Below are 27,999 nucleotides of genomic sequence, written 5' to 3'. Positions count from 1 at the left end.
AAAATTTAATAAAATCAATTATTAGAGGTTTAATGAAGTAAATTCATGAGACATTTAAAGTTCATATGAAGTATCAGAAGTTCAGCTGATGGAAGTGAAACAAATTAAGCCTGAAGTGAATGTCAGCCCGACAAGCTGAATCTGAGATGTACATAGCCACCATACAGTAGTTTACAACGTGGCCTCTCAATGTGGCATCACTTTCAGGCCAAAATGTGTTTATGTATGCCCCACTGGTGAATGGATCTAAGTATAGCAGAGTTGTGTCACATCCATCCAACAATTTTGTTCTTGAGTGTGTAGACCCTTTTTATCATTCAGTTACCCACAGACAGATAAAAACATTTCTGTCTTTTTTTATTTTTAGACTGAAGGTATTTATCCAACATTTCGATGACATGACCTCAAAGCAACATAATGTGGTCTTGAAGTACTTCATCCTCAGTTTCCTGTCGCACTCAGGTAATATATGAATGACTATATGACTTTTTAAACTTGGATGGACTTAAATGTTGAAAGGTGTTTTAGCATTTACAGATATCTCTTTGTCCTCATGGCTTTGTCCAGGTTCAGCCTGTGTGTCTGCCTCCAACGGCAGTGCAGAGTGGTTGATGAAGAATCTGGGTCCGTTTTCAATGTTTTTGTCCCTCAAAGAGCTGCTTCTTCTCAACCCGTACTTCAACCCTGTAAGATTTAGTTTCTGCTCACATTTCTACTAACAAGCATTACCTTGTTATTTTCAGCAACAAGTAAACTTTATTTTGCTCCCTCCCTTCCATTCAGCTGGACGTCCTACAACTCCTGACTCCAGCACAGATTGCAGAGATGCTGGTGTTGACTATTCCTACTCTTCCAGACAAAGATGTCATCATAAATACAATCTTTGATTACCTGACTGAGTCTCCTGACAAATTTCCAGAGTTTCTGTCCTACCTCGTTATGTTCCTTCAGCAGGTAAAAAGAGTAACATGATTCATATTTATTCAAGATTTACACTTTGCCTTGTTTGTTGAAAGTAAAAATCTGTGTTTCTTGTATTCAAAGGGAAACCTTACCTGTTCATCATACAAAACTCTGTGAGTTCATATATAAATGTATATGCTTATTTCAGATTTTATATTGATTCATCTATAACTAATTATATGAAATATAAAATTGTGATGTTAATCACATGTTGTTGTTTCAGGTTTAGCAGACTGGACTTGGCCATGGCCACAGTCTCTCTTGATGTAGCATCACACATCATGTACAGCAAGACTGTCTTATCCATGCACATACCACCAGGTTATTACGTAATGTAAACTTATTACTGAAATGAGCATTTTAACACATAATTTCTGAACTATGCCATAAACTAATTTGCATTTACTTGTGCTTTAATCACAGGTTGCATCATGTACAGTGGAGAGGTAATTAAATTCACATTTTCACATTTTTGTTTCTGAATATTGTTGGTGTCATGTTGGTTTTATGATAGAAGACTCATGCCCATCTTAATCTTTTTCTCACCCAAGTGCAATATTATCATGACAAATGGTAAGTTCTCTCACCACTTACAAAAATGTATTATAAAATAATTTTATATTATAATGTTAATAACCACCATGAATTCATTTACTCTACCACAGAAACAGACATTTGCATCGGAGTGAACAGGTGGGATTTATATATTTTTCATCTTACTTTGAGCTTGTTTAAACATTTTGTGTTAATAAATACTGTCAATAAATGTTTTATGTGCTTATGTTATTTTGAAACTACAGCACAATGCTGCAGCTCCAACTTGACAGCGGACAGATGAATGGACATTTCTGTGACTTTGCTGTTGAGAAATTCGCTTGTGCCTCGGTAAGACATCTCGGAACAACAACTGTAACCTGGAACTGTAGAACAGTTTCATAAATGTTTTGTGCTGTTGTGTGAAATCGTTTCAATGTGATCTGCAGTATGTTTTCTGATCTCCCTTCATTATTCACCCGTTGTCATTCTGTTGTTTCTTCACCCAGCTGTCAGCATTGAAAGCAGAAGATCTAGCGGTGATTTTGGCGTGTAATCGCTCCTCTACCTCCAGAGGCTCAAGACCCATCTGGAATCTTCTCCTCTCCAAAGCTTCAGGTGTGCTGGATGAAGCTCTGAGTCTTGTAACTAACAAGGTATGCATCAGCATTACTCCTCACTTTACACTTTTCTGATCAGAACATGACACTGGATGCTTGTTTTCTTGTAGACTCTGGACCCCAGAAACCCTGCAGTGCCGCTGATTTTGGACTCTATACAAGAAATCCGATTGAACACGTTCAGCATGGCCAGCTACAGTGATCCTGCACTCATCCAACTGTGGTTTAACCGCTGGCTCCGCCCTTTCCTGCCAGCTGTTTCCCCTGACTTCCTTTCATGTCTCGCCACAAAAGGGTTGAACTGCAGCACCTACCAGTACATGTAAGCTTAAACATTTCCATAGTCCCCTTCAACCAAACTCAGTATAAATCTGATTCCCTGTCTTGTGTTGTCAAGATATTGTCATTAACCACACAACCGCTTATTTCATTTATGAACTCAGCGTGCAAATTTTGAGCCAACTCCAGCCACGCATGACCCTCGCCACGCAGATATCTGTCTACACAAACTTCATCAAGGTTTTCCTGACCAGGAATAACACCACAGGTAGGTTCTCACATTTTCATAAAGATTACATTCAGGAAGTAAGTTTATTTTGAGTGTAAAAAGTCTCAGTACACATTAAAAAAAAAAATTACCAGAGGTTTCGTAAATGTTGTGCTACAGTATAAAATTCTATAATACTCATTGTACACATGAAAACAATTGTTAAATTAAAAATAATACAACTTTGCTATTATTAGATCTTTATACAAGAGGCATAGTAATACCCAGTACAGCATGTATGAAGCTACTGAGATAGTTGATAGAAAAATAGTAATGCCCTGACGCTGAATCCAAACCATATATGTATATTATATAATATATATTATAAACAAAGAAACATTTCACATGAGAAAGGTTAAAGGTCCTAATGAAGACCCGATTAGTGTGGTTTTGAGATCATTGCTGCAAGTGGGGCAACAAAATACAGTGGCAGCACATGAAAGGCCATGCTCAGAATCAGAAGGAGCTTTATTGCCAAGTAGTGTTTTACACATACGAGGAATTTGCTGTGGTGATCAGGTGCTACACGTAGCCATACAGTCAACATAAATAAATGTAGAAATATATAAATATTGAATGGATATAAATATGGAATGTTGTTAGGCTACCTAAAATAAATCGACTGTGCTTCATCAGCGACATCCGTGCTTACTGTTTGTCGCACATTACCATGTTGGTAGAATGTGAAGTATAGGGAAATGGCCCGTTGTTACAACTTACAGCAGTTGTGTTTACACAATGGTATGTGTAAAATCTTTCTGTATATGGTTCACAGGAGTTTGAACATCACCATGGTACATCGATAAGAATGCCGATGTATAACATGACACTTAACTAGGCGACTAACAAACAAACATTTGTACTCTAACCAAAGAGGGTGAAGGGTAGGCCTACCACTACAGAAATGATAAAGTACTATATAACAAAGACATTCATTTAACAATTACATATAAGAATGTCATCATGGTCTAGGTTAGGTTATATTGTTGTCTGCCTTTCCTTAAGAACTACAATTAACAGACCATGTGCACTGCACACTTACACACTGTGATATCTGTAGTCTCAAGGCAAACAATCAAGCTGAGGAATATAGCATCTACTAATACGTATACTAGTCAAGCATTCAATCACATCAAGTTTACAAATAACCATTAAGATACAGCAAATATGAAAAAGGCAATAAACTCACTTTATCACGCACAACCATAGATGTGTATCTGAATCACAGAGATGGAGGGCCCTCACACGTGGTTTGTGTTGCTGCCAGCCAGAACAAAGGAAGGAGGAAGAGGGTTGCTGAACAGTATGGTTACTCACACTGCTTGTCACTGTTGTCGTACCATATCTTGGAAATGTATCCAAAGTGTTGTGTTTGTGTTACAATTACACATATATTATTTAGCCATTTGTTAAATAAGGTTAGTCACAAGCTATAAAGAAGCAAGTCAAACAAACTGTATACTTTTTTTAGAATCAGCTAGCCCGTTAGTATTTGTGTTAACATTGGATTATTATTTAGGTACATTTAATTGTATTTTGGCTCTGGTTTTGTGATACTTCCACTATTCTTTCCATAAAGTGGGAGATATCGTAGCTGTCATAAATGTATCTCCTACTCATAATTACAACCAGGACTCTTTCTTGAATGTTTTTTCCTTTTGTAATACATGACATTGTAGGCATCCATGCAATCTAGTTGTCTAATACACTTACTATGTAATCGCAACATTGTCTGTTTGAGTCCGACTGGAGACCTTGTCGTCATCTGGGCACCACAAATGTCTAAATCAAACCAAATTTCATTGCAATCCACCAAATAGTTGTCTATACATTTCAGTCTGGATGTGCTGTAAAGATTGCCATGATGTACATATTTTCTTGTGATACAAACAGAACTATGATTTCCCAGTAAATCACTTTAAAAATAAACTACAGTCAGCAGGGTGTCTAGGACATGATGCATATATAAAATGTACAGTAAAGTTGATTGTGTTCTGTGTGTTTTTGTGGTTCAGACCCCAGCTGCAGCTTGAACATTAACAACAGTGTAGAATGGATGCTGAAGAACTTGGGAGGTTTCTCTGTCCTCATGTCCTTCCAGGATCTACAGATGCTCTATCACAACTTTTCAGTGGTACTTTCTGTTGCATTGTGACTATTGTTATTATGGTTGTTTATTTGCTTGTTAATCTGTCTCTGTTTTAACCATCTGTGTTGTTGTATATATCTGGAAATGCAGATGGAAGCGTTACCACAGCTGACAGTCAGACAGCTAGCGGAGGTGTCCGCCACACCTGGCCAGCTCATCTCTTCAACCCAGGTTAACATGGTGATGAACTACATCCCTGACCAACTTTTCCCAGCTTTCTTTGATGACTTCTCACCAGCTATCAGTGTGAGTCTGCGTCAAACATCAATTTTCATATCAATATCTTGTCCTTGATTCTGCATAAGTAATGTTTATTTAGTTACCTAAAGTTATAATATATAATTCATACATTTCCTGGTGGTTTAATATGAATTGACATAGGAGAAGCCCCATACATTTAGCATAATACATTTTTACACTCTACTGACTCTTTTACAAATGTGTAATGTAGAAGACGGCACAGTTAAACTTGCACCACCTAACTTTTCAGAAAAGTAGATTTCTTATATGCAAAGTTTATCTCAATGGTTGCTTTTCCTTTTTTACTGCAGGGTCATGAAAACATGTTCCCTTCTCCAGTGTTGTCAGCCATGTTGCAAGTTGTGTTTGCTCGTGCAAACCTCTCAAATCCCTCAGTGAGTGATTCAGTTGTGTCACTGTGGCTCAGCAAACGACTGCCCCCGCTGTTGTTCAACCTGTCACCCCTCCAAGTCGCTATGTTCTTCAGAATACTGGCGGGGAGAGACTGCACTATCCAGCAGCAGGGGTAAGTGTAGAGCCATGAGCACTGAACGAATGATTTAATTTAACTGAAATTAATTTTAGAGTTATTGTTAGTTTTAGACGATGCAATTTGCTGTACCTCATCTCATATGGGATTCTATACAAAAGTCAAATGTTAATTACTGTAGCCATACAGCTTGAGTTTGTTTGTTTTGTTTTAAACATCTTGAATTCATGTTTTATATTTCAGAGTCAAAGACCTGAATTCAACAATCTCATCTCTCAGTCAAGTTACACAGAATGACATCCACAATCAAATCGTTCAGGCTCTCAAAGGTAAAGAAACCGGCACTGAAAGGAAACTAGCAACAGTTTTGGGTGGTAACATGTTACAAAATAATGCATTATTGTAATCGCATCACATCATTCGTGTAACAATTAAGTCATCACGATAAATATTCCATTTGCAGTAATTATATGACAGTTGCTGATCTAACAGAGAGGTTGATGTTTAAAGGTACCCTGTGGAGTTTTTGACTACTAAAAGCTTTATGGAGAAATGTTTTGTGCCCATTTGTCGGTCTATACACAATATGTTATTTTTTGGAAAACACTGACTGTAAACAAAAATGTTTTCAGGAAACACAGGGTACCTCTAAGTTACATTCTTAAGCTACTTTAACTTCTTAATTGGAGTAATGGACTGAAATATTACCCCTGTACATTCAAACTGTAAGAAAAGTGGTTTAAAATTGTAGAATATATTTTAAATCACACCTCATACACTCCATCTTCTAAGATTTGAATTTCTATTTTAGGTTGTAAATCAATCCTTTTACAGCTAATTATTTTACCCATGAAGTACTAAGGAATCCATTATTTTGTTTGTTGTAATCTAACTGGAAAACATTATACCTAGTCTCTTTAAATTGTGATGAAATTTATTCGTTCCTACTGTCATGAATCTCAAATATCCCTAACGACATTTTCAGTTTTCAGGCCCTTTTGCAATTAGACAAGCATTATACTATCTAGGTAGCCAATCTACTGTATGCCATGAATTTTTGTGGTAAGGGAAGGACGCTAAATATGTCAACTAAAGAGAACTAATTTGGAGCTCACGCAGTAGCCCATACAGTTTGTCTCCATATTTAAATTGACTAGTTATGAATAGGAATGTATTTATTGATGACTTGATTTCATTACATACCGTGCTGTCAGATGCTCAGGGGAGATGAAACTCATCTTGAAATGTTCATAATAATAAACACTTCCCATTGAAACAATCAAGGCTGACAGCAAGTAAATATATTGTTAACAACATGAACACGTCCATAACCTTGGAGTTACTATCTTTGAAACCAAACCTACAACCATCATCTTAACTCAGCAGATCAAAGTTCACGTGACAGCCGAGCTCTTTCACTCTCCCTCATTCTAGGACCGATACCTCTCCAGTGCTACGGTAACAACAACAGCCACAGTTTCTACAGTTTCTTGAAGAGCTCATTCATGGGATTCCAGTTCCCCAACCTGACCACCTTCCTGTCCCTCATGCCTCAGAACAGGATATTTCAGGTGTGTGTCCAGAAGTAATACAGAGGAGAGATAGTTCTATTGTTTAAGTTGAAGGATGTGATGGGTAGATGAGGAAGAAGAGGATGACTTATGTCTTTGTTTGCTGTTCCTCTAGCTGGTGAACTCCATGCCTCCATCAGATCTTGGAGATTTTCTCCGTCGCCCTGACGTAGTCGACAACAGTGCAGAGCTATGTGTGATCTACGACAACTACATCCAGACACCGGTGTTCCTAGAGACTGTATGTACCACACACAGAAACACACAGAAATGCAAACACATGGTGATGATATAATAACATTACTGTGTAAATTCACTACAGGAGACTCTCCCGGCGGTGGTGAAGCAGCTTACACTGCCTTGTGTCTGGCCCATGGCTCTCAGCAGCTCCACAGAGTCAGAGGTCAAAGCCTGGTTTGACCTACGCCTTCAAAGCTACTTGGTCTTCCTCACAAAGAGTCTGATCAGCCCCAGTACCACTCACAACGCCTCCTGCCTGGCCTTCCAAAAGCTGTAAGTATGGTTTTCACAACAATATATTTTGTGAAATACATTTTTTTAAAGATCATGTCATTGTTGGATGTTTTCAAATCATTTTTTATATTTTTCATTTTGTTTTTCAGCATTTCAGTTCTTGGTCAATACAACTACACTGCTGCAAACTTTGCAAGGCAAGACGTGTTTAACACCATCACAGCCTACCTCGCCTCAGGTCAGGCTTCAGAATAAAACAGATCTAGTATTTAACAGAGTTGCAAACAGGATTGCCAACTAAATGACTTTCGTGCTAGATCTGGCAACTTTTAACACTCCTTTAGCGCTTAATTGTGACAAATCTAGCAACGTTTTGGGCAGACCTCAACTAATTTCTCATGTTATGGCTGGACTCACTGTATTTAGTGAGTGGGTGAGAGCAGCAGCACTTTACTTAAAAGCACACTGTATTTTTACACTGTGTTATTGGTACTTTTACTGTAATGTAAAGTTTCCACCACTGCTTCTTCCCCATTGTTTGTCCGAGGAACTCCTTCCCCCTTTGTTTTTATTCTAAAAGATTCATCTTGACTCTTTAAGTTTAATTTTTTGGTTTACTAGATTGAGACTTCAGTTCTACACTCAATACAACAGTCTAAATCACAATTCTAATAATAATCTGACTTGGTGGCGTGCTGTGTTGAATGTAGGGCAGGTGGTAAAAGCAGAGGTTGCTCGTTGGTTTACAGCACTAAGATCAGTCTCCAAATGAACATGTTTTATATTTTCATGTCAAGATGTTTCGTGTCACACCTTCAACATAAATTTTAAGTATTTCACAGTTAGGAGAACAAAATTGTCCAAGTTACCAAGGGTCTCAGTCAGTCTCACTATATTTCTAAATGTTGTTTAGACATTTATTCTTCATTTATCTTTCTCAGTAAAATCCTCCATGTAAGTATTTGTAATTTGTCGTTGTAGCGACGGTGCCAAGGTGTTACAATCCCAGTGACCCAGAACTAAACTCCACAGCCTGGTTTGCTTTGTACATCGGCCCTTTCATGCCTTTCCTCACTCTGGAGGCTCTTCAGACATTTGGATCTGCACAGGTACTGAACATAATTTGGGGAATCTTGGGGCGCTTTCACACCTGTAGTTCGGTTCATTTGATCCGGACCAAGTGAAAAAAATGATACACTGTTGCATTTTAGTTCTGGTCCGGTTCATGTTCACACTGCAGTTTTACAAACGAACCAAGAGAAGTAACCATGATGTTACACAGACTTACAGGTAGCTTGTTGATTGGACAGCTTTGGCGATTGTCATCCTGCATCATCAGGACCCACGTGGGGAAATCAAACTCCGGTGACTGACAAGTTTATGCAGCACTTTAATGCTTCTGATCTGTATTGCAAAGAAAGTTATAATTTATTATATGCATGATTACTGGTAGTAATGTTTGACCACAGATAGACCGCATAGCCTATTATTAAAATTAACGTAAAAACAGGACATGTACAGTAATAATTCGGGGCTTATTAGCCTATAGTATACCGTGGTATCGCTGTCACAAATAGTGGTTTAGCTTTGGAAATAATGCTCAGGTCACGTCTTTGCTATCATAAAATCCTGCGGTTGGTTCGTTTGCTTTCACACCACAAGCGAACCGCACCAGAGACACCTCTTCAAGGAGGTCTCGGTACGCTTGTTTGGTCTGCTTTTGGTGCGCACCCAAGTGCGATTGCTGCATTCACACCTGAACAAAGGAACCACACCAAGGGGGAAAACGAACTCTAGTTCAATTCAACCGAGCTAAATGAGGCAGGTGGGAAAGCACTCTTAAACTGTAGCTCAGGTTTTGTTCACTGAGATTGAAATTAAGAAATTCAAGATAGATGCATTAATGATGTACAGACCACCTTCTCAGTGTATATACCATACTCTTCTCTCTGCAGGTTATCCAGGTGTTCACAGTAAACCCCTTGAACATCGCCCTCTTCAATAACCCCGCCTTACCTCTCAACCTCACCAACTACTACACTCAGCTTGTTTATCAACAGGACAGCAACTTCAACCCCTTGCTGTGAGTCTAAACCTATAAAATGTATTTTAGCTTTCAGCCACAAACCCCTCATTTGTGACATCATCAAAAAATACATACATGCATTGGTGGAATGTAACAAAGTACATTTACTAAGTAATGTACTTTAAAGTAATTGTACTTCGCTTGATTATGACCATTTTCCATATACTTCACTACATCTCAGAGGCAAATATTTTACTTTTTATTTGTCTGTGAGTGCTAAGTAAAAATCATGTATTTTCAAAGTAAGGGATTTAGAATTTGAATTTTTCTGATAAACTGACATTTTAAGTGTTCCTTTATGGTTTGAGAAATGCCTCCTACTTCTTAAACTAAATAAACTAGTTAACCCCCTCTTGGATGAGCAGGAAAATGCATTGCCACAAAGCTAAAAAACAGGGCTGATAATACTGTACTTACATAGTAGTGAGATTTTTTTTAATGCAGAACTTTTACCAATATTACTACTACACACTACATAAATGAATGATGCTATACTATATCCATGTAAACCTCTCTATTGCTCTCTCTCTCTTGCTCTCTCTCTCTCTGCAGGCTTCCTGGGTTCAGTTGGTGTGTTGTTCCTGGTCCAGCATTCAGCCAGCTGACTGCAAAACAAAGTATGATGGTTCTGCAGAACCTGACCACTCTCTGTACAAACCTGGACCCACAGGTAATAAACACACACAGAAACTACCATACGTATCTGCTGTGATGACATTTTTCCCAAATACCTGAGTGACACTTTAGGGGAAAAACCTGAAATAATGAGTGGAGAAACAGAACAAATGCAGAGACAGGGTATGAGTTGTCATGATGATTATGAAAATGATGTAAATATCAACAGATCTCAGTGCATCAGAACGGCTATGGGAGATTTTGGACCCAGATGACTGAAAACAAACCAAAACACCAAACAAGGGAATAAAATGGTGTTCATAGATAGAAATAGATTATTATTATTGCCGTGCGACAGTGGTAATTGCTTTGGTACAGCATGGCATAGCAGTTCCAGTGCAAAAAGAAAGAGAAAAAAACAGGCTGCCAGTGCCCATAAAACATTACAACATAGTACACAAAAAGGTAATACATGACTGTGAAAATATGTACAGTGAATATATATGATATGTACAGTTTACCATCACGATGAGTTGAGCCGGGGTGGCTGTGGCTCAGGATGAAGAGTGTGTCATCCGCTAATCAGAAGGTCGGCGGTTTGATCCTGGGCAAGTTACATTGTGATGAGCAGACCATTTACATATCAAGTAGCCTTACAGGCAGAAGGTACAGTTATTGATATACCAGGCAGTGCCGAGTTCAGTACCTGCAGAACAATTCAGGTTATTATTTACGATCTTGTGGCAAGGGGGGCTAGCATGGGGAGTTACCCAGTTCTGAATTGGCAAAATACAGAATTCTCCGATGCAAACAAATCTCCTATCAAACCTTTTCTCTCTACTAATTTTTTTCTTTTAGCAATAAGAAATGTGCTAGACTTTCTAAAGTGAGCAGAAATCAAAACTTTTGGCTGTTGTTTTTGTAGTTCAACAGAAAAATAATCAGCTGATTGCGTCCTTTCAATTTCATAAGAACCTCCCAATTTAACTTTTATGCACATCATATCAATTATTTAAAATGATGAACTTTTGTGAATCAGGACCTTTAGTAATCGGCTCAATTAGCTTGTCAACAATAAGGTTTGTTAGCAGATTATCTGCTTTCTTATTTCAGTGTATCATATTTCATGAACATTTAGTGTTCTGATTCGAAAAGCAGTTTCGATGTTAGATTTATACCTCAACCCTACTTCTAAATCTCAGTCTGAAGGATTTATTAATTAAATACAATAACTTGGTTAAGGATGCGAGAACACACTATTTTTCTGAACTCATTACTTCACATAAACACAATCCCAGGTTTCTGTTTAAGACTGTGGATCAGCTGGTAAACCCAACCCCTCCTTGTGCCTCAGCTGGAAGTAATGATGACTGTGAATTGTTTTTATCTTATTTTAAGGTGGTGTCAATCAGAGCCTCTATTACCCCCGCGGCCTCTTACTCAGAGGTTCCTCACCAGCAACAAGAGAGTTTTAACCAGTTTTATCCCATCGACTTGTCTGAGCTTTTAAAAACAGTATCACAAATGAGAGTGTCCTCCAGCCCACTTGATGTAATACCTACAAAGTTTTTACTGAAAGTAATAGATTCTGTTGGGCCCCATTTGATCTCTGTTTTTAACAGCTCCCTATCTACTGGTTGTGTCCCTGATTATTTTAAAATGGCTTGCGTGAACCCACTTTTAAAGACACCTGGTTTAGATCCCTCCCGCTCACAAAATTTTAGACCAATTTCAAAACTGCCTTTTATTGCAAAGATTCTAGAAAGAATTGTGTCCAAACAGCTGCTCACTGTACTGGAAAATAACAAATTATTTGAAAAGTTTCAGTCTGGTTTTAGGAAGTACCACAGCACTGAGACTGCCCTGCTTAAAGTCACCAATGACCTTTTAATGTCTGCTGATGAAGGCATGTGCTCAGTCCTTGTACTCCTGGACCTTAGCGCTGCTTTTGACACCATTGATCACAACATCATGTTACAGACTGAGGCACTGGGTGGGGATCTCTGGTACTGCCCTAGAATGGTTTTCATCCTACCTGTCAAATAGGAAGTTTTGCGTGTCTGTAAAGAACTATGTCTCTTCGTTCTGTCCAGTTAAATATGGTGTGCCTCAGGGGTCGGTCTTAGGACCCATTTTGTTTTCCTTTTATCTGCTTCCCCTTGGACATATTATCCATAAACATGGCATTTCTTTTCATATTTATGCTGATGACACACAAATATACTTGCCCGTCAGATCCACAGACCCTGGAATGCTGAGTTCACTTAAGAACTGCCTTTGTGAAGTTAAAAAATGGATGTCAAATAATTTCCTCCAGCTGAACTCAGACAACAAGAACAGAAATCCTGGTCATCGGGTCTCAGCAGATGGTAAATCAAATACTGCCATCTGCTGGTTCCCTAGTAAATCACATTAAGCCTGTGGCAAAGAACCTTGGTGTTTGGTTTGATAGTAATTTAAATTTCGAGCAGCACACCACAAAGCTTGTTCAATCATGTTTTTATCAACTTAGAAATATAGCTAAAATTCGATCTATGTTAACTTTTAAGGACACCGAGACCATCATCTCATCATGCCTGGATTATTGCAAAAGCCTTTTCACCTGTTTAACCCAAAAATCTATTGATCGACTCCAGACTGTCCAGAACTCAGCTGCCAGGCTTTTAACCAGAACAAAGAAATATGACCACATTACTCCTATTTTAGCTTCATTACACTGGCTCCCAGTATGTTTTAGAATTGACTTTAAAATTCTATTGATCACTTTTAAAGCTCTTCATGGCCTCTCGCCTTGTTATATTTCTGACCTTTTACTCCCATACACACCAGCACGTACTTTGAGATCCTCGGGCAGAGGTCTGTTGTCTGTTCCAGAGTCTCGACTGAAAACTAAAGGGGACAGAGCGTTTGCTGTCAGGGCCCCGAGGCTCTGGAACAGCCTGCCCGAGGAAATCAGGTGGGCTGAGTCAGTGAACTCTTTTAAGTCCCTTCTTAAAACATACTTTTATAGGAGAGCCTTTCCCGATCTTATTTGACTTTATTTTATCCCTTTTATTTTATTGTATTTTCCTAATTTTATATTTATCTGTATTTTAGTCTTTCCAATGTTTTCATGCTTTTATCTTGTATTGTTTTTTGTTTTTTTTGTATTATTGTCTCTTGGGTATTATTGTCTTTACACTTGTTAAAGCACTTTGTAACTTGTTTTTGAAAAGTGCTCTACAAATAAGGATTATTATTATTATTATTATTATTATTAAATATTCCATAGCAACCACAAAATGTAAAATAAATTGATGTACAATGAAGATCTAAAGTTTTTTCTTATTAAAACACTTTTCTAAAGGTACAGGTTTGGTGGTTTAAAAGGTATTTTTTGTAATTTAGAAGCATTCATAGATTGTAAGTATTTTTGTGTTGCACCCTCCCAGTGAATGCCCGTATTGTCAAAAAAGTAATGTTTGGGTTCATCTCGCTTTGTACTTTATAATGTATAAATGGTAGGGGTACAAAAATTGACTTTAGAGTAAGAAATTATACCTGCAACTGACAAAGTTTTGCTTTCTCCTCGGTAGGTTTCTGCAGCTTTGGCCAGTAACTTTGGTAATAAAATTGATGTCGCAATAATTTCTGCCCTTGGCAACAAAAGCACCAGCCTGTCCATTGGTCAGATCATGACAATAACGCCTCAAGAACTATTTGCTGCCCTCAGCACTCTCAGCAGTGTGACGGGTTGGACTCCAGGTCAGGCCAGCGTCATTATCCTGTCTCTGATGTCTTCAGGGATCATGCAGGTAGCTGCTGTTTGTCAGTCTGTCTGTTGCTGTCAACAAAGCTGATTCTGATGCCAAAGTTGAGTCTTTGAGCCCACCAGTCAGAATAAGGCTGTCTCATCTGTGTACTTCTTCCTTCCTTCTCCATCCCACCAGATCCACAACGCTTCGTCGTTGCTCTTGCTGGGCTCTCTTGTCGTGGGTTTACCCGCAACAACGTTCAGCAGCATCGATGGCTCCCAGCTGCTTACTGCATCCAAAAATCCTTCATTTCTGGGGTACTTGACGTCCGCTCCACAAATTAACCAGGAGATCTTTGTTACTCAGGTACGACAGCTTCATTTCTGTTACAAGATTTTATTTATAGTCCAAAATCAAAAACAATCAAATGTTATCTGGAAGACATTCCTATTTGAGCAACTTTTAACATCCTCTATCCTTGGAGCCTCGCTTCAGATAAGGGAAAAACTCACACAAAAAAAGTTTGTGGAAAAAAATACAGAGACGTCACAAAAAGCAACAGGGAGGATACAGAGCAGACTAAAAGGATGATACTAAAATTATGACATGGAGAAACAGACACAATACACAATAAAACAATAAAAACAACATAAATACAAGATAAAATGGAAGAAGGCCTAGATGAAAATAAGTGAATACACATACATATGACCTGACATACTTTACTTTATATCATGTAGTATACAGTGAGTTACCAGTTTATTACCTACACTACACCCTGTTTAAGATGTTTTTTGTTGTAGCCCATTTGAGTCTCATGGTGCATTGTACACAACGGTGTTAGATTTGGATATAATTTGACTGTTAGAAGTATTTCCTGAACTGTCAGACCCACAAGTGTTTAGTTTTTTGTAATTTCCACCACTCTTCGAAACTTTTTGTGAAAAGCTAAAGACTCAGCTATTTGCAAGGTGCAAGAACCTGAAGGTCTACCATTATGCTATGTTCAGTTAAGTGAAAATGTTAACTTGTGTATGTTATCCCAAAAAAACATGTCTTGACCATTCCATTGATACTACAATTGGCAGATATCTAGATCCAATAAGACAGAAGTCATGTCATGGACTAATTTGCATGAAAGTGGAGCATTTTAAGACAAACCCTGAAATCATGTTTTCGCTAACCTCCAGTGACTTAACCTCTCACCTCACCTTGCTGCAGTGATAGACTTCAAGACACTGTGACATCACTGTTACTGGTTACTGTCACATTAGTAAATAAAGGCAACAGATGGAGGAGGACTCAAATGCAAACAAAGTAAAGTCAAATAAATCCAAGTGGGCACGACAGACGAGCAAGTCAGGAACAGGTAACAGGTAACAAGGTACAAGTAGAGGTAAAGGTAGCGGGATGCAAAGGCTTTGAGTAACAATCTGGGAATGTGGCTGAAGGGGACAGAGAAGCAGAATGTGAAAAACAGGTGACAAAAGAGCGCACAGATGAACAGACTTTTAACCAGCAAAGGCAGTGAAACACACATTTAACTCACTTCCCACATCCCCACCCAGATCATTTCAGTGAACAGCAACAGTGAGGTGATCATACAGAACGTTCCAGATGAACTGGCCACTGAGATCCCTCGAGCACTGCTGGTGGGCTTCTCAAATACCAACAGCGTTATCACCACACTCAACAGGAAGAATTGGATGCCGTGGCAGGTACGGGGACGCAACACTGAAACACAGACTTTTGTTCTGAATGTACCAACTGGATGCTCGATGCTGTAATGTTATTACACACTGTGTGTTTTTTTTAGGCTGAGTTGTTCTTTAATATAATAGCTGTGGACACTGCAACCGCAGTGCTGGGAAGTCCAAATAAGTGAGTTTTGAAGAAATTTTCAATAATACAAGAGTTTGCTAAAAAGGTAATCAGGTAATATCTTGCAGGTTGGTTTCAATATGTACAGAAGATAATGTGTGTGTGTGTGTTTGTGTAGTTTGTCATCCTCAGTGCTGCAAGGGTTCACAAGCACCGGAGTAAGGACCTTTCCAAAACTGCAAATCAAATTGCTGATCAAAGCCTGTCGGAGGGCCGGCATTCACAAGGTCAAACTGGTGGAGACTCAGGTGAGAGAGGGGCAGCGTGTGTGAGGGTGTGTGTGCGAGCGAGGTCATCACTACAAGTCATAGAAATGCAGTTAAAACAAGGTTATTCTGCCTGTGGCCCAGATGTTTAAAAATGTTCTCATTTTTAACAAAATGTATCCAAGTTTTTCACCTCAACATCTTTTCACCTGCAATCACCAAATCGCTGCATAGTGGAACAACAAAGGGGTTATATACAGAACTGATGAGAATTTTTGTTCCCAACAGCTGACCTGCATGTACAACTACATTAAAGGAGACCCAGATGCCACCATCTTCAACCTCTATCCCTATGATATGCTGCTGTACTATGAGTGAGTTTAAAATGATTTGTGTTGGACTAAAGTTATCTGTCAGAACAGTTTGAGTTAGTTTATGTCCCTCTGTCTCTCTACAGTTACTCCCTGGTGCCACAGAACCAATGCAGGTCCTATTTTGAACAGCTGGCAAATGCAGACTTCTTTGTCTTCTCCTCCGTCCTCAGCTACAAACTGACTGCTCTGTTTAATAATGCCAGGAGCTGCCTGGTGAGTCCCCAAACAACAAAACGATATGCTCATCTCAAATGGACATTTTCCCAAGCTCTAAACTAAAGTAACCTATCACACTCAGAAATTGCCTAGTGATGAATTAAGTGAACCAATTTCCTGAAGGAAGATTAAAGTCACTCCAGGACTAAATAAATGTTTAAATCTCTAAGGAGTCCAATTTACTTTTAGTTGTTGTCTGGGAACACATGGATTATTTGGATGACGACTAAAGAGCACAACCAAGCGGCAACAAGAACACCACCAAAGAGCACTCACTTAATATACTTGTTATGCAACTATGCTAGTTTATATAATACATACATCAGTTCATTTTGATAAAGCCAGTGTCAAAGTTTTGCTTTTTGTGCTTAAAGTAGTCCAGGACACCCCATTCAAGAAGTGATTATTATTATTTTATTAATATGATAGATTAAGACTGAACTCCTGATTTATATTGTAACCTGACCATTAGCACATAAACTAAAATACATGTAAATAAATGTTAAGAGTGTGCAGCAAAAAGTGTGCTTAGAATGCTTAGAACTTCAGTTCTTCATAGCCCAATCTGTAATTAATTTCTGTCATATCATATTCTCCTATTATCTCCAAGGGTATAACAAACACAAGTTTGACCATGGATAATATATCAGTGTTGGGAAACATGTGCTGCACTTTGAATGGGTCCTACATCAAGAACTCTGACCCCTTCATCTTGGAAAAGCTCAAGAACTGCCCAGCACTCACCAACGCTCAAGTGGCTGCTGTTGAAGCTCTACTGCAGAGCGGGAAAACACAGTACGGGTATGTCAACAACAGCAATATATCTATTATAAGTTGGTAAGAAAATCAGGAAAACTCTTTTATTGTAAGTCCTTGTAGGACCAGCAGATTTATTTCTCAGAAGCCTTTAGGGTCTTTTAAAATACCTGCCTGTTTACTTCTGTTCCTTGTAAAACAAAAAGATCACAACAGAAAACAATTCTCATAATGAAATAATTATAATTTAGTGACCAGTTAAAACATGGGGTTTTTTTGTTTCAATTTCTGTTTGATACACTGCCTTTTACACTCTTTATTTTTTTATAACCAGAGCTCCATCAACATGGAATCAACAGACTCTGGTGGACCTCGGGATGTTACCGTTGTATTTGACTTCAAACTTCTATGCTAACTTTAACACAGTGAGTAAGACTTGAATACATGCATTTAGGAGAAAACGTGACTTTCCATTCGTCTGTGGCATTACACCTGCCTGGTGTTGGATGGAGGTTGGTGATGTTTTCTTAATTTATTTTTTTTATTTTTTACATCTGTGCCTGTTTTGTTGCTGTGAGCAGACCACAAAGCAGGCGTTCTTGAGTTACTTCCTGAACGTTATGAGCAGCAATGGAGTGAGCATCCAGATGAGACAGAGGCTGATGGACGAAATAATGAGGTCCATTACTAAGAAGTCAAAGCGATCTATAGGTGAGTCACTCTCCATTATCTGCTCTGCTCATTTCATCTTCATTAATTTACTACTTTAACTATTGTTTTTCCTGTGTTTTAGTAAATGGGTGCACTGTAGGAGTGATCACCCAGGTGACCATCAGCGACGTGACGTTCCCCTTCGTCTATAACGACATAAACCAGTTCAACTGCTGCCTCAGTGCCACCACTGTTAAAGAGAACTTGGATGCCATCACTAGGAAGGTGACCCAGACCCAATACCTCCAGATTGTTCTCAGCAGGCTGAGAGAGGTAAGTGATTGCAGCCAGTGAAGATGTGACTGAACTGTAAATGCTTTTCTTTAAACTGAGCAATAACAAAAATCTAAGCTTACTTTCCATTTTTATTTACAGTTACAAAACTCCACAGAGAACAAATTAACTGACTCTGATTATGATTCTCTGCTGGGTGATAATGTCTTCTGATTCTCACATATTTATAGGCTTATGTGGCCAACTCCACCATCCCAGAGAGTCAGGTTCAGCTCTTAGGCCCAGCGTCCCGTGTGGCCACTATTAATGACATCAACATGTGGAATATCACTCAGATTGACACACTCGCTGCTTTGATGAACCCGTCGAATGGGCAGTGGGACCCCAGCCTGGTGAGCAAACAAGTAAAGTGTGTTGTCTATGTTCGCATATATATATTGTGTGTTCTCATGACTTAATGTTTCTTCTCGTCCAGGCTAAAGCCATCATTTATAAGTATCTGAATAAGACAGGGAACCAGCTGGGCAGTGATGAGCTCAACGCCATCGGAGGAGCCAACCTGTGCTCTTTGGACACAAGTGTTTTAATGACCATTTCCCAACAAAGCCTAAAGTAAGAAGCAAGGAAGGACAGTGTGTGTATCTGGAGGATTGTTTGACTAATATCGTGATATTTGAGTCTAAAAAGATTATATCATTGTTTCTTGTGATATCATGAGTTCATAGTTCAACTGGGCGTTATACATACACCAATCAACCAAAGCATTATGACCACCTGCTGGTCATTATGTAGGCCTCTGTTGTACCACCCAAACAGCCCTGATCCATCAAGGCATAGACTCCACTGTGCATGAACTTTTTCAGCAATTTGACCTACAGTACCTCACCTGTTGGATCGGACCACATGGGACAGCCTTTGCTCGCCATGTGCACCACTGTGCTGTTAGTGTGTAGGGCAGCTTGGATGGGAGCTGAGAGGCAAAACCCAGATGTTTTTTCTTACACTAATTGAAGGTGTAAATCTACATAAGTTAATTTTATATGTAGTCCACCTTAAAGAAATATCCCCTAAAAAAGACAAAATAGTTTGCATATTGCAAAATAATTTTGTTTATATTTAAAAAAACAAACAATTATGATACGTTGATTTGATGTTAACATTAAATGTACAATCACAATCACATATAGTAACTATATACTTTTCAATTTTTTATGATGTAAACATTCTGGGGGGGAAAGTCTTCTATCGACAAAAGTTTCATAATTCTGATAAAAAATAGACTACATTTGTAGGTTTTAACACAAAAAGAAATATTGATTCTCAAAAAGTAAACTTTTCACTTTGTTTCGTGTGGGGTTTTCTTGTCTGTTAGAAAATACAAAAGAAAAGTGCCCACAATCATAACTCCCTTAAACATTTATTAGCATTAATGGTCTTCCTCAGGTTGATGAACTCTAATTCCTGTGTGTGTATACTTGTCTATTACATTCTTGTTGATGTTTTTGATATCTAGCACTGAGGTTTTCAGGATGTGCACACAGCTGTTCTTGTCTATTTCTTGTCTCTTACTCTGTGTTTTTGTGTCTCCTGCAGATCTGCCAACGCCCTGGACGTGTCCAACTGCACCACAGAGAGTAAGGCAGTTCTGTTCACCATTGCCAGTCAAGCATTTGCCCCAACCACCCGCACAGCTATCTCTGCTAGCTCCTACCAGCTCACGCAACCTTACCTTGGTAGGCAAACAGACCCACAGACACAGCCTCACCTTCAACAACTTCTTTTAAACACAAACAGTTGACAGTAAACTAACTATCCATTTCTTTCTGTCCTGCAGGGGGTGCAAATTTAAACTATATCCGAAGTTTGGTGGCCTCCAATATCAACATGGACATTGTTACCTTCACCAATCTGATTACGAACGTTGTACTGGTCAGTCTTTAATTGTATTTTATATATAATTTAGCATAAAATAAAATAATCATTTTCAGGAGTGTTGGTAAGGAACAATGATTGCTTATGAGAGCTTTTAAGAGTACTTAAAAGGTGCAGTAGTAAGGTAGTCAGTTTCTGCAGTTATTGGCAGTCGCTACATTTAGACAAAATGCTGCTACCTGCATACTTAGTTATGGCTGTGTCCAAAATAGCAGGTGTTGATTTGTTTTTATGTTCTGCTGGATTAAAAAAAGAAAAGAAATTAAAGGATAGGTTCACAATTTTTCAAGTCTGTCATACAACAATAGTCAGGTTCCCAAATGAACATTAAAACAGTTTATTCTTGCTGTAATCATGCCTCCCGTTCATACTGGTCATTAAGAGATTCCTTCGCAACATGCTGCCAATGTAAGTGATGATGGACAAAATCTGAAGTTCTTGCTCTGTGCAAAAATATGTTCCAGAATGTATCTGAAGTTAATATGAGATTTCAGCGGTCTGACGAATCAAATGGTTATCTTCCAAGTATACAAAAATTCTCTTTGTGTCTCCTTGGATTGTACGTCCGTTTTGGAGACTGTAGCTTTGGAAGATGACCACTTGGTTTGTGTAACTCAGACTACTGAAGCCTCATATTAATTTTGATTAAACTTTTGAATGAGTTTTTCAACACAGTAGATTTTATCCGCCATCACTTATAATGGTAGCATGTTAGGAAAATATCTTTTAAAGGCCAGTATGAACAGGAGGAATGATTACAGCATGCAAAAACTGTTTCAATGTTGATGTGGGAACCTGGCTATTGTTTTAAGACAGATTTGAAAAATTGTGAACCTATCCTCTATATAAGAGCTTGTTTATTTGCACTCGGATGAAATATATGTCTGCTCTTCTCTCCCTAGAACCTGACTGTTAATGAAGTTCGAGGTCTTCTTGGAACCAACCTGCCAGATTTAAAGAGCTATGAAAACCAGACACTGGTACGGGCCTGGATCAGCAGCCAGTTGCAGTCAGAGCTTGACACACTGGGAGTGGGGCTTGTGGGAGGCAGGGCTGGCACGATAGCTTCCACTACCTCTCCCACCACAACCACCTCATCATCAGTGACCACCGCCACAGGCAGCTCATCATCCCCATCATCAATAACTGGATCCAGCAAACCCACAACAGCATCTTCTACCACCACAGGTAAGAAAAAGTTGAATGACGTAAAAACAATATTTAGGAGATAATTTACCGTTAGCTAAAGGCCGGTCAAGGTTTTGATTTCTCCACATGAAGCGGTGTAAATGGGGCTTTAGTAAGAGAGATTCTCTGTAGAGAGTTTGGAAGGGGATGTCTTTTTTTCAGCCTTTACAAAACTAAAAACACAAGCTGAAGTGTAATTAGATGATTAAACAACACATTTGCATGCTCTAATATAAGCTGCAAACATTGCTGTTCTTCTGTCTTCTGCAATTTAGTTAAAGCGTGATTATCTGTTGTAAATGCAGTCCATTTGTTAACATTATGGGTAGCAAGTTGTGGAGGGTGAGAAAAAATATTAATGTTAAGATTTTTATTAGCTCCACATCCAATGGAAGTGCAGCCTACTGAGGTGCGGCAGCCACTTTGGTGAATGAAAGAGAAGCAAGGCAGCTAGCAATCCAATTACAGTGGAACCCTTGCTGTAATTTAATGCCATGCCTTGAATAGAATAAATACAGTAAAAATTATTTATTTGTGAATGAATGAAAGAGTTAGTGAACAGCATGAGCCATATAAACAACACAAAACAGGAAGCTAACAATTTGACCCTATAATAATGCACAAGCTTAAAATAATTATGCATAAAAGTCCATGAAAACCCTGACACCTCTTTTAGTACATGAAAAATAAAAAATACAACAGATTCAGTAAAACAACAACAACCTATAGCCTACTGTAAATAAATTATATTAACTTAATTATTCAGTAAAAGTCGCTTCATAATCAATGTGTTGAACAGGGAATAAAAAGGAAACGGTCTCAAGGTGGGATCAAACACACAACCTTCCAGGTGAAAGTGCTGCGCTCTACCAACTGAGCTAACCTGTATTACTTATATTTTCATTTTATTTATTATCTATTTACAGTTTCTTCAAATGTTTCAAAAGTAACCCAACCATATACTTGTTCAAAATGTTTTTTATTGGCAATGTCAATCCATTTTATAAAAAATTTCTTCAACAATATGAACAATGAAAATGAATATTCATAAAATAAATATAAATTCTCAAAATAATGCAAAAATAGTCATGCTTCTATCTAGCTGTTTTTATACTAATTCCAAAATGTGCATGAAAACATCTGGCTGAATCAGACCTCTGTCTGTCTTTCTGACCCTCACTTTTGGTATAATCTGTTGGCATAATATAACATAAACATGTTTCAATACATGCTGCAACACAAAGAAAGTCACCACATTAGCAGCGGGACAAAAGAAACACTTGTGGTCACTGTAGTGGGACGAAAGTAACGCTTGTCCCGTGTTACTTTTGCCCCGGTTTACCCCTACATTCCAACAAAGAGCTCACCTTCCAGGGCATGCATAATCCAAAGAGGCTTTCCAGATGAAGATACTATGTCACAAGGTTCTCATTTTTAAAAGAGTCAACATCAAAACATTAGCAGGCGACAGTGATAATTTATGGAGCAGTCATTTCAGCTGGTCAAGCATGGTAACTAAGGGGGGGGGGGGGGGGGGGGGGGGTCAATTAGCAGGCGTTGTTTGAGGGAGGGCAGATGTTTTAATAAAGTGGGAAACTGCTTTTATATTCATTACATTGTAAAGTGTTTATATCATATCTCATATGTAATGAATTATATAGTGTTACTGATCTCTAAAGTGAGTTTGTGTATCTTGTTTTAGGTAAGCCTAACAATGGTTCCCGCATCCGAGCAGATGCTGCCTTCTCTGTCCTTCTCCTGGCGCTACTCATCGCTTCTCAGAACATTCTTGTATGAAGAGGCACATGGCTGATTATTGTAACTTATAAATACATATACACTAGCAGGAAATTGTATTGCCTACTGTGAAAAAAATATGTGCAATAATAATACAGTGGATGTACAGTATAATGTATTCTTGATTAGTTAATCTTTCAGTATGTATGCTCTGAAACCTTGTAATACATAAATTTTAGACTCATATGTTTACTTGATGATTAAATGGAGGCTTAACATAAAAATTAGGGTGACAGTTTCTGCTGTAATTGTGTTGCTGTAATCCTGTGTGTCCATTTTGAGATAGCACTTTCTTTAGGTAGGCCTACCTGAAAATGATTTGCATATATGGAGCTGTAGGAGATTAAATGCGTACTGTATATTGTTGCACAGTCATTAAGTTCATCACTTGCTTGGTCACAGTTTATTAATATTCAAGGATTTGGAGAGAATAAGTTGTTAATATGAGGGTCACATCATCATCATCTGTGCAGTCAAACCAACACCAACTACAAATTTTGTTACCATTTACAATAAATAAATAAATCTGAGCTGTAAGTAAGTGAACACTATCTGTGTATCCAGTCAAACTTTGTAAAAAAGTAGCCAATAACAACTGAATAAGAGGCATGTTAGACATATAACAGAGTCAGAGGCAACTTTTATTGCTGTCAGAGTCAGTATAATTACATTTTCTGAATATAACAGCGGTTCATTTAGGAGGCAACTGCTGTCTGTAGCCTGGTTTAACCCTAAGGACACCATATCAGTTAGGGCTACAACTAATAGTTATTTTCATAACGGATTAATCTTACTATTCATTTCCCACAACCAAAGGTGACATCTTTAAATGTAATGCTTTTTCTTACCAACAGTCAAAAAATCCCAAACTATTCAGTTTTACTATCATGACAAAGAAAAAAAGTTCTCACATTTAGGAAGCTAGAAACCAAAAAACAGAAACTATCTTTTTTGTTTAAAGATAAAAAAAAGACAAATGATTATTAAATTATCAAAATAGTTGCCAATTAATTTTCTCTAATATCAGTTATAAACGTTTATACACGCCAAGTACAGTCTTGCAGGTAGGACAGGTGTGCTTTGCATCTTTCAGCCGGTCCACACAGAATGGGATGAGACAGCAACCTAAAACAAAGCTGGAGAGGACAGCAGCTAATTTCAGGATCATCCATTCATATACAATATATAGTATATAACATAATTTAAAACATATTTTATCATTTATCTAATAAAGTCAGTTTTTTATGGTCAGATATGCATCTGCCACCACACTGCATATTTCATTATACCAGGTCAATTTTTAGCCATGCTAGCGGCTATCTTAGAATAATAGGTCCATCAATCTGTTGGGCTGTAGTTTGGTTACCCTCTGGTTACCCTCATTGCTGGCCTTAAGCAGGTAATTGGAAATTAAACCTTTGTAATAGCTAAAAGTGTAGCTCCTTTTTAAAATAGCTAAATCAAGTGTATTAGCTTTAATAATGGCAGATCTAACTACTGCAATGGCTTTGAAATTCCTGTAATCTTAACCAATGAATTTTATATTAGCATATTAACATACCAATGTGCTGTTTGCAGTATTAGCATTAACGTTAATGCACAGATAAGCCCAAGTAAGGCCTTTGCTGAAAGCTATTTTGAGTTAAAGGAATAGTTCAACATTTGGGACAATAACCTTAGAGTTAGATGAGAAGATGGATATCAATCCTATGTCTGTGTGTTTGGCCATAGTTGAAAAAGAAAACTCCTGCACACTGTCTAGCTTGCAAAAAATATATGCATTGACACAATATTTCGGTGCTAGACCTTCATCAGGAAAAATAAAAAGTTTCAAGCAATCAGCTTACCTTAGTTTAGCATAAAGGAACAGGCAGAAACTGGAAGCTTGGAATTAAAAATATCCACCCATCAGCACCTCTAAAGCTCTTTAATAAACACAATGTTTCTAAAAACACAAATTTGTGACCTCCTCACAGTCACTGAGACTGACCGTTGTTATTTTCCAAGAAAGGTTTACAGCATATCACTGCCCTCTTACATTACTTTGTGTATGGTTTACTTTTTAAATGTTGAGATTGAGGTTTCTTTCTATTGCTTTTCTCAGTTATATCTTCGTACTTAATGCACAGACACAAGAGTGGTATTAATTTGATCTTAACTCTCAGAAAGAAAATGTAATATATTGTAAATATCAAAGAATCTTTTACAGTAACGGATCCCTAACCTCTAGCACCACCTCAGGACATGGCCATGGTAAGGTGCTAGGAACAGCAAATTTTACTACCCAAAAATGATGTGCTTTTGCATCCTCACTGGGCTGCTAGCAAGGCTGTAGACTTTCCATCTCCACAACAATGATATATTATAATGAGGCAAGTTAAGTTTCACTCCTTCTTACCCACAAAAGAAGAGTCCTCCACAGAAAAGGTAGGTGAGCAAACCAGAAGAGTAGTCCACCTTGGAGAGTACTGTCTGATGGCATTTAGGACAGGCAACCTGAACTGGACTGTCCCCCAACGGGCCAACTGTCACTAGACAAAATGAGGATTGAGAAGACCAAAAGAGAATAGAATGACAATTTCTGTCAAGTTACAGGAAATTATTGATATGTTATTAAGAGGAACAACCAACTGGTCAGAAAGCTGTTGTAAATGCGCTCCTGCATATCACAAACATACAGGATAGACTCACCAACAGGCACTTGTGCAATTGCCATTGTTCCTGTAAATAATTTATATCAAAGATATAGGTAATACAGGCAACAAGATGTGCATACAAATCCATGATACACAGACAAAAACAAGATTTAAATGTGTTTAAGGAGTTGTAAATAAATTCTGGTGATGACTAATGCAACAAATGCATCTTCTTAGTCAACTGTTCATTATTGACTGCCTCTATCTTAACACAATACAAATTTATCTCATCTTTATTACTTATCTTACATGTCATTTGAACAAAAAAACAAAAAAACCAATGAGGAGTAAATTAAATGTATTCAGTTTGGCTGTATTTTAGGTGTTTTATTGTGTACAGGAAGATGCATTTGTGATACACATAATTTTTCACAAATTGACACTCACACAAGTAAATCTTGTTTATCAGTGTATCATTAAACATGCATTTGTCAGTAGTACTGAGACTTACCGATATACAGTAGGATTCAGTATTATTGCTCGGTGGTGCAAACAAGTTCACAAGTAACAAAAACAACTATTTACCAGATACCAACTAAAATCAAATAAAAACTATCATAAACAGAATCATCAAATTAACCGTTACCGTTTCAAATGAGGCACAGTACTCACAGTACGTGTAGAAGAATGTTTGACGAAAGAGAGATCAGCTCTTCCAGTGCAGGCTACACCTTCCCTGCCAACCCTGTTTACTTCCCCAGAAGTCATAAGATTGCTGGAATTATCTGTGAAAACGTCACCGACCCAAATCCATTTGCATCTGAAAGAAAACACAATTTAGCTCTCCTATGTCCCAGATCTGAATAACTTTTAGCTGACTTATCCCCTAAAATGCAATCTAACCTTGACCATGGTTTTCTTTAGTTATATCAGTCCACATTTTTTTATTTTGTCTCTTCTTGACCAACTCTTTGTGCACCATGACCTCTTGGAGAAATACACGCATGTAGCTACACATAACCAATAAACTTAAAACTTGAAAATGCTTCTAAAAATACCCAGATATGTTTGAAATAAATGTGATTTATTTTAGCACCCAATCACTTCCTCTTAATATTGTTTTTTTTGTGAGAAGACTGTGCAAACTACCTCCTTGAATGGGATTATTCCCAGTATTATTCCCATTAGAATCCCTCAGAAAAAAAATCCCCATTTTTAAATATATTTGAAGCACTAAGGATTAAGGGAAAACTGTGGATGCAGTTATTAGTGTTTAAAAGAACTGTAGAAATGATTAATTAAACATGTCTGGTATTTTGGAATACATATAAAACATCTTTGTGGCTGAGAGACTTGCTGTGCATGAAACTGAAGACAAATAGCTTTCCATTCAGACTGAAATTAACAGCACATGCTCCTGCTGCTCCAAATTAGATCTGGCATTTAACTCGTCGACCTAGCAGTGCGGTTCATGGGACAACACAGCAATCTGTTACCAGTCTCAGTAAATCTCTCAGTAAATCTGCATTTGTCTTTATTTTTCAGCTTTAGCCTTTTGTTTTATGGCCATCAAATTCAGTTCATCAAATGTTGGTTCTCGTCTGCTGGATGGGTAATGCAAGTCACATCAACAAATTTGTGGTCAAAAAAATAAATGACTGAAGCCTTAAAAATAAGGGCAGGAGGAGCAATTCATTTGTTGAATGACATAACTGCTGAAACGTCTGCAGTTGTAATGTAAAATAACTTCAAGGCTATTGAATGTGCCATTTTCAATAAATTTGACTTTGTAAAATTCAGATAGTACCGTGTTTTGTAGAAAAACAAAAGCTGGAAGTGAAGAAAAACGTTTAATATTTTTAGGGAGACAATATGACATTGTGTGGGAGCATGTTTTGACCATTGTCAAAAAGAAAATAAAACAGCAGGAATTTGACAATGAAAAGTGAATTGATCAGACCTCAAATCTGTATCGACTACATGGATTTGTATTCTTACTATGACTTAACACCTGCGCTGACCCTTATCCACAATCCCAGACAGCA

The 27,999-nt window shown here is 38.0% G+C and overlaps 2 protein-coding genes across 2 annotated transcripts in view; one reads left to right on the top strand and one right to left on the bottom strand.

Annotated features, from left to right (window-relative positions):
- The window catches only part of LOC119898674, a 37,923-nt gene extending 14,075 nt beyond the window's left edge, over positions 1-23,848 (top strand). The window contains exons 26-65 of the mRNA XM_038712851.1: positions 368-462; positions 568-686; positions 784-954; positions 1,045-1,076; positions 1,187-1,284; positions 1,387-1,409; positions 1,515-1,536; positions 1,629-1,656; positions 1,764-1,848; positions 2,007-2,153; positions 2,228-2,439; positions 2,561-2,664; positions 4,680-4,798; positions 4,904-5,059; positions 5,365-5,579; positions 5,787-5,872; positions 6,978-7,114; positions 7,230-7,355; positions 7,437-7,627; positions 7,738-7,826; positions 8,570-8,697; positions 9,544-9,671; positions 10,227-10,344; positions 13,865-14,083; positions 14,219-14,389; positions 15,592-15,741; positions 15,840-15,904; positions 16,023-16,152; positions 16,399-16,484; positions 16,568-16,697; positions 17,311-17,501; positions 17,791-17,881; positions 18,038-18,167; positions 18,250-18,440; positions 18,632-18,793; positions 18,877-19,013; positions 19,995-20,134; positions 20,236-20,330; positions 21,236-21,521; positions 23,224-23,848. Coding sequence (XP_038568779.1) covers positions 368-462; positions 568-686; positions 784-954; positions 1,045-1,076; positions 1,187-1,284; positions 1,387-1,409; positions 1,515-1,536; positions 1,629-1,656; positions 1,764-1,848; positions 2,007-2,153; positions 2,228-2,439; positions 2,561-2,664; positions 4,680-4,798; positions 4,904-5,059; positions 5,365-5,579; positions 5,787-5,872; positions 6,978-7,114; positions 7,230-7,355; positions 7,437-7,627; positions 7,738-7,826; positions 8,570-8,697; positions 9,544-9,671; positions 10,227-10,344; positions 13,865-14,083; positions 14,219-14,389; positions 15,592-15,741; positions 15,840-15,904; positions 16,023-16,152; positions 16,399-16,484; positions 16,568-16,697; positions 17,311-17,501; positions 17,791-17,881; positions 18,038-18,167; positions 18,250-18,440; positions 18,632-18,793; positions 18,877-19,013; positions 19,995-20,134; positions 20,236-20,330; positions 21,236-21,521; positions 23,224-23,318 — 5,098 coding nt within the window. The 3' untranslated portion in view covers positions 23,319-23,848. The remainder of the gene's footprint in view (positions 1-367; positions 463-567; positions 687-783; positions 955-1,044; positions 1,077-1,186; positions 1,285-1,386; positions 1,410-1,514; positions 1,537-1,628; positions 1,657-1,763; positions 1,849-2,006; positions 2,154-2,227; positions 2,440-2,560; positions 2,665-4,679; positions 4,799-4,903; positions 5,060-5,364; positions 5,580-5,786; positions 5,873-6,977; positions 7,115-7,229; positions 7,356-7,436; positions 7,628-7,737; positions 7,827-8,569; positions 8,698-9,543; positions 9,672-10,226; positions 10,345-13,864; positions 14,084-14,218; positions 14,390-15,591; positions 15,742-15,839; positions 15,905-16,022; positions 16,153-16,398; positions 16,485-16,567; positions 16,698-17,310; positions 17,502-17,790; positions 17,882-18,037; positions 18,168-18,249; positions 18,441-18,631; positions 18,794-18,876; positions 19,014-19,994; positions 20,135-20,235; positions 20,331-21,235; positions 21,522-23,223) is intronic.
- A 300-nt stretch (positions 23,849-24,148) lies between these two features.
- LOC119898675 (lipopolysaccharide-induced tumor necrosis factor-alpha factor homolog) lies at positions 24,149-26,617 on the bottom strand. The gene is made up of 4 exons (XM_038712852.1): positions 26,466-26,617; positions 26,010-26,039; positions 25,717-25,849; positions 24,149-24,454 (listed from the first exon to the last, which is right to left on the bottom strand). Exons 2-4 carry the CDS (start codon positions 26,032-26,034, stop codon positions 24,346-24,348), a joined length of 267 nt encoding a protein of 88 aa, XP_038568780.1. The 5' UTR covers positions 26,035-26,039; positions 26,466-26,617; the 3' UTR covers positions 24,149-24,345.
- Between the last annotated feature and the right edge of the window lie 1,382 nt (positions 26,618-27,999).

The sequence above is a fragment of the Micropterus salmoides genome, unplaced genomic scaffold, assembly GCF_014851395.1.
Source record: "Micropterus salmoides isolate LMB-PRFRI ecotype aquatic unplaced genomic scaffold, ASM1485139v1 Ms_hic_scaffold_12, whole genome shotgun sequence".
NCBI lineage: Eukaryota > Metazoa > Chordata > Actinopteri > Centrarchiformes > Centrarchidae > Micropterus > Micropterus salmoides.
Note: the sequence above shows the minus strand (reverse complement) of the source record. Positions and strands in the feature narration are given on the sequence as shown.

Excerpts from the sequence above, each read along its gene's own strand:
- LOC119898675 (XM_038712852.1), bottom strand. The coding sequence starts at position 26,034 with ATGGCAATTGCACAAGTGCCTGTTG. Across the intron at positions 25,850-26,009 it reads AATTGCACAAGTGCCTGTTG|TGACAGTTGGCCCGTTGGGG; the intron begins GTGAGTCTATCC and ends CATTTTGTCTAG. Across the intron at positions 24,455-25,716 it reads GGAGGACTCTTCTTTTGTGG|CTTTGTTTTAGGTTGCTGTC; the intron begins GTAAGAAGGAGT and ends TGTCCTCTCCAG.